This window comes from Anser brachyrhynchus, assembly GCF_964034855.1.
Source record: "Anser brachyrhynchus genome assembly, chromosome: 6".
Taxonomy (NCBI): Eukaryota; Metazoa; Chordata; class Aves; order Anseriformes; family Anatidae; genus Anser; species Anser brachyrhynchus.
Genome location: NC_137700.1, coordinates 7393168 through 7399475, shown reverse-complemented (window position 1 = coordinate 7399475; position 6308 = coordinate 7393168). Strand labels below are relative to the sequence as shown.

The window sequence follows — 6308 nt, the reverse complement described above, 5'->3', positions numbered from 1 at the left end:
TAACTCAGACTGGGACAACACTTACCTGGACATTGAAAAGTCCAAGTCAGACTCTGAGCAGAAAGAAGAGAAGCAAAAAGGTTTGAGTGAGGCCTCGGGTAAAGGAGCCCGCTTATTTGAGCAGCAGAGGGAACGTGCTGGAAAGTACACAGTAGAGAAAGTCCCTGCAGAGAAGAGCCCCCAGCTTGCCCCAGCTGCGCAGCTGCAGCCAGGCATGCTGAATGGAGAGATGCTTGTGCCACAGAAGACAAGCAGTGTGCCCCTCAGCATCCACCTGGAAGGTGTGCAAGTGCCCAGCAAGCAGCCAGCCACTCTGCCTGCTCCGCTCCAGGCTCCCTCCAGCCCCACTGTCTTCCAGCCACCCCCCGGCACCCCTGACCCCTTCTCTGCAAGCACAGCCAGTATGTTCAACAGATCTGCACGGCCCTTCACTCCTGGCTTTTCTGGCCAACGCCCAGCGACATCCTCTGTCATCTTCAGGCCATCTGTACCCAAAAAAACCACTGAAAGCCTGGGTGGGCAAAGCACAGCGGTTCCCCCTTTCTCACCTCAGGCTCCAGGATCACCTGCCAGTGCCCCAGTGCCAGCACACCACGGTCCAGTGAGCTCCTCCACATCTCTGTATATTGCTGCACCAGGAAGGCCAACGCCACCGCTAGAATCACAGCCAAGAGCGGGAGGAAGCGCTCCAGAGGCTAAGCCTTCCACCAACACTGCCCGGACATCCACTGCCTCTATATTTCTGTCAACTCCCTCAAAGCCAGGAGGGGAGGTGGCCTCTGCAGCATCCCAGCCACAAGCCCCTGGAACAGCCTCTTTGTCTTTGTATATCAGCCCAGCACCATTGCAGCACCCCAGCTCCCCACTGCCAGTGCAGCCTTCTCCTGCCACCTCACCAGCAACGCCACGGCCTCCTTCCAAGCCCTTAACCTCCAGGGAGCAGAGGATTGCTGTGCCAGCTCCCCGCACAGGCATCCTGCAGGAGGCTCGCCGGCGGGGCAACAAAAAGCCCATGTTCAGTAAGATTGAGGAGAAGAAGAACTCACCCAACCCCGAGCTCCTGTCTCTGGTGCAGAACCTGGATGAGAAGCCAAAAGGTGACCACCCTGGGGCAGGCTTTGAGTCTGGGCCTGAAGAGGACTTCCTCAGCCTGGGTGCTGAGGCCTGCAACTTCATGCAGTCCTCTGGCCGCAAGTTCAAAACCCCACCTCCAGTGGCTCCAAAGCCTCAGCAGCAAGATGCTGGACTGGTAAATGGGGCCCACGACATGCCTCAGCTTAAAGGGAAGGGGGCAGAGCTCTTTGCCAAACGCCAGAGCCGCATGGACAAATTTGTGGTGGAGACAACGCCAAAGCCGGAGTCCAAGCCCAGGACCCCTTCTCCTTCCCCTTCTCTACCTTCGTCCTGGAAATATTCACCCAACATCCGGGCTCCCCCTCCAATAGCTTACAACCCAATGCATTCCCCTTTCTATCCTCTGGCAGCCAGCAAGTCTCAGGCTAGCAAAGCAGAGAGCAAAGTGAAAAAGGCACCTGGCCAGAAATCAGGGCTCAAGGTCATCGATTTCATGTGCCATCAGCCCTATCAATTAAAGTCAGCCATGTTCTGTTTTGGAGATCCCCCAAGCCCTAGCACGCAGGAGTCTCCTGCTCAGCCAGCCCAGCAGGCTGGCTCGTCCTTCACCGTGGCCAAGCAGGTCCCAGTGAAAACAGCCAAGACCCAGGAGATTCGTCGCTTCTCCACCCCGGCTCCTGCGCCAGCCTCAGGCAGCATGGCACCCACTGTGCTTGTGCCCCGCTCAGCCACCATGTTGGATGAACCAGTGTGGAGAACAGAAATGGCCTCTTCTGCCCCTGCTACCCCAGCGCCCTTCCAGGTGGAGCTCAGCCAGTCCCCTAAGCCATACCAGAGCTCCCCTGAGCTTGGTCAGGCAAGCCTGGGGCCCTCCCCAAACCCTGCCTCAGCCTCTCGGTTTCAGGTGGCCAGGCCCAAATTCTCAGCAGCCAGAACGGGGATGCAGGCCAACGTGTGGAGGCCGAGTTTTGGCCACCACTGAGGCAGGCACCGCTACCATCCCATCCATGGCCCCACAGCGATAGTGCTCATTTTGTCTTTCATGTCAGCTCAGTACATTGGGGTGAGTGATGTAAAATGAAGAAAAGAGAAAAAAAAATTACTCCCCTTCTGCACCACCCTCTCCCCCAACCTCCCCTTGGTCTCAGATGGGCAGCTTCATGGCAAGGCTTATGGCTGTGTCTACAGATGGAGGAAGAATGTGGAGAGAGGGCATGTGTGGTACACACGGACTGGGAACTTGACTGCATCAGCAAAACCCGTCTGGAGAGGGCAAATGGCAGGTGTTGTCTCAATGAGGACATGCAGTGGTTTCCTACCGAGGTCTTTGGAGTCAACCCTGAATGAGGGGCCTTGGTGGACAAGAGCCTTCCAGGAAGGAAGGGTTAGAGACAGGATTACAAAACAGAAGTCCTACCTTCCCCATTAGACTGCTTTTCTGAGAGCCTGTGAGTCTGTGCATAGGCACACCCATACACACACACAGTAGCAGTCAGCAGGGAGAGAAAGGAGAAGTGGGGCTCTGCCTTGGACACTTCTGCCAGATCTCCCTCCATCGCAAAGGAGGCAAGAGAGTAGAGTGGGGGGTTTGCACATGCACATGTAGGCAGTGTGTCCTGTTCCTCTGGTTGCCAGGTGGGGATTGAAAGAAACAGTCATCCTAGCTGGTGCGAAACTCAGCCATCAGATCTGGGAGCAGCATGCCAGAGGGGTGTTGAATGGACTTGGTGGGGCTACCACAAGTCCCCCACAGAAGTAGCTATTAATTTTTGGAGATATACAAAGGGCAAAGCTAAGCTCAGGCAGTGGCTGGTTGGCTCCAAGCAGTCCCTGCAGCATTAGTCTTACTGGAACAGGATACAGATGCTGTACGTATAAAGAAGGATTGTGTGGGAGAAGGTAAAGTTGGCTTTAAAAGGAGGCAGGATTGAATAAGCATTTGCATTTCAGCTTTTTGTTTAGTGGACAGAAGAGTGGCTAGATTGGAAATGGGTCTTGACATAAAACTTCCTGAAAACTCTCTGTTGAGCTGGAAGATGGAGCCCCTTAACAGACAGTCTCAGCAGGAGAGTGGAGTACGGGGAAAGAGAGTCACAAATGGAATTTCATACTAAATGATTTAAGTATCCTCAGGACTGATTGATAAAAACTGAAGTGTTCTGAGATTCCCAGAGGAACTGCATTCTCACACACACATACAGAGCTCAGTTTGCTGGCAGTGCTGGGGAAATAGGACTGGTATTCTTTGATTGCCTCAGGCTAGCCTCAGACCTAATCCCTACACCAAAAGTATACAAGAAGAAAGCATTCCCTCTCCCAAGAAAGAATTCAGGTTATCAGTAGGGTCTGTGCATGTGTATGTGCCCCTCACCTATGCTCTAGTCTGCACAACCCCCTAACATTTGTTTTTCTGCCCTTGCTCCCTCTTTTGTGGCAGCCTCACAAAGTGGGCAGGAGAACCCAGCTAGCAACTCTAGTCCTGGACAAGCCTGAGAGGGAGGGAATGAGAGAAAAGAAAAAGCGATACACAACCCTGCAAGGTCCCTTTGAATCCTTCATGTCTGACTGGCCTCGCTCTGCAGGCCTGTGTTTGCAGTGCACATTGCTGGGAGCCCTGGAATGTAGGATGAGCGTGCTGGGGAGGAAAGAGGACAGCAGTTACAACTCTCTTGGAAGACTTTCAGCCATGGGAGAGGTTGGAGAAAAAAAAACTTAGGACATGCCCTGAGTTCCCACGTGCCTGGTGACAGGACGAGGGGGAATGGGCTAAAGTTGCGCCAGGGGAGGTTTAGGTTGGATGTTAGGAAGAACTTCTTTACTGAAAGGGTTGTTAGGCATTGGAATGGGCTGCCCAGGGAGGTGGTTGAGTCGCCATCCCTGGAGGTCTTTAAAAGACGTTTAGATGTAGCCCTTAGTGATATGGTTTAGTGGAGGACTTGTTAGTGTTAGGGCAGAGGTTGGACTAGATGATCTTGGAGGTCTCTTCCAACCTAGACGATTCTGTGATTCTGTGATTAATAATAAAAGGGGAGGTGCTGCAGCTGGTTGTATAACAGAGGAGCAGTCAACCTCAAGTGATGAGGTGACGGTCCATGTTCCTGGAAAGCCCTAGAGGGGACGTCTTAGGAGAAGTCATCACTGCAGAGTTAACTCAGATCACCAGAATCCATTTCACTGTGAGGGGGAGCAGCCATGCTACAAAACCTGACTTGGATGATTGCTTTCTCACTCATCCTGTGCTGCACTGTATTGCCATTGTTGCTGCACATATTGCCATGTGCTCTAGCAAGATAAATGTCTGTAATTCTTCCCACAGAAAGAAGAAGGAGTCTTCCATTTTTCTAGGAAACCTGTGGGGAGGAACTAAAGGACTGGTAGTGCTGCAAAAGCTTTGTCTGTAATCTCCATGTGGAGTGCTGGCTGGATGTCACTGACAGACCAGCTTGCCCAGGCTGAAAGCATCACTGAACTCAGGTGTAGAGAGGGGTTATGTGGACCAGAGAAAGGGTGTTCAGGATAATTCTGCAGTGAATAAATAACCTCTGAAAGTTTGAATCTTACTCCAGTGTTCCTGTCCCTCATGGACCTAAAGATCAAGTGCATTCAGGACCTGAGTGTCTCAGGAACTTCCTTCTGCCACTGGGAAGAAAAACAAAAAAAAAAAAAAAAGAGAGAAGTCTGTTTTTAATATGTTCAGGAGATTGCATCTGGCCTGTATTTGGGTGGTGCTGCTCCAGATTTCTAGGAGACACTGATGCAAGTCAAACAATGATGGCCAAACACTGTGGAATGTTACATGGCAGGACCTGAGTGCAATAACTGGATTTGGCCCATAATTTCTGATAATGTAGTGGGCAGGAGATGAAAAAAAACATTAGGTCTGATAGGAGAACTAATACTAAACATCAGGGGGATCCTGCATTTCACCTCTACCATCCTTGGTTCAAAGCTAGGTTTGGAAGGAACGCTAGTTTGATGGCGTCAGCCTCTCCTAGTCTTTTCTGGGTCTTGTGCTGAGGACAGAATGGGATCTGCAGAAGCAGAGGGTGCTGCAGATGAGGCCTACAGTGCTTGTGGAGTATCCCAAATAAGGCCTGTGGCTGCAAGTAGCATGAGATGAGAACTAATACTGAGATGCATCTGCTAAGGTATAGGGAAGAAACTTGCACAACTGCTGCCTTCAAGCAGCTCTACTAGTGTCTGCTCATGAAAATCATGTGGCTGCCTGTTAGAAAGGTCATAGCTGAGGTTACAAGGAATACTTTTGAACCATATAAGATTGTCTTGAGTCTCTCCAAATTCCTAATTCCTCAGCTGTTGAACAAGCACACATGTAAACAGTTGTTGGACAAGTTTTAGCTCCCACCTGCTAAGTTATGAGCTGCAGTGGTAGGCCAAACCCCAGTATCCCTTAGGTAAGAATTTGAAGACGTCTACATGGGCTCTGATTTAAAACTGCCTCCTCTCTAGCATGCTGCTGGTTATACATTGCAGCTATGGCAATTCTTGGGGGTTATCTTGGCTTCCCTTCCCTCTGAATATATGGCAACACTTCCCAGAGATAACCTCAAGATCCTGCAGCAGCTGAGAAGAAGTATCTCAAAAGAGACTGGTGTGACGAGGAGTCACTGTTCACCAGACGCAGCACAGAATAACCCAAGATTGTTCCTCTGACAGAATTCACTCCCCTTCTGCTATACCATCCAGCATACTCTACCAGACACTCTTCTTAGAGGAGACTTGTCAGTGCTCTGAAGATGGGAGCCTCACAGCAGTGCTCTGTCTGGTGGAAGATGTGACCCCAGAAGGAGAACAGAGGTGGCGTCTCTGTTTATGGAAATACTTTTTTCCTTCTCTGTTTTGTCATTTTTGCAATTTACAGTCACTTTCTATTTGTTTGTGCAGAAGAATAAACTTGTGATATGCACTTTACACGTGGCATTTTGTCACCTTCTTTGCTTAGCACCAAGAAAGGACTGCTGTGTACATCACATGCAGTTAAGTACCACCACAAAATACTACTACTGCTAAGGCCAAGAGAATATAAGGAGTCCAAAAAAAGATGGGATGTCTTGGTAATAAAAATACCTAAGCAAAACAATCAAAAATTAAGTGAGATGTAAACTTTGGTACAAGGGTTTATAAACCACTCACATACTGATAGGGCAAAGAAGAAATTTCTTTAGGGGCGGTGTCACAGCCTGGTGCTACAATCAGCTCTGCCTGTACCTGTT

General features: G+C 50.3%; 1 protein-coding gene across 1 annotated transcript in view; it reads left to right on the top strand.

The window, feature by feature from the left end:
• The window catches only part of SYNPO2L (synaptopodin 2 like), a 37128-nt gene extending 31122 nt beyond the window's left edge, over positions 1 to 6006 (top strand). Inside the window, exon 4 of the mRNA XM_080598038.1 lies at positions 1 to 6006. This exon is cut by the window's left edge and continues 274 nt beyond it. Within this exon, the coding sequence (XP_080454164.1) occupies positions 1 to 2056 (2056 nt within the window). The 3' untranslated portion in view covers positions 2057 to 6006.
• Positions 6007 to 6308: the final 302 nt, after the last annotated feature.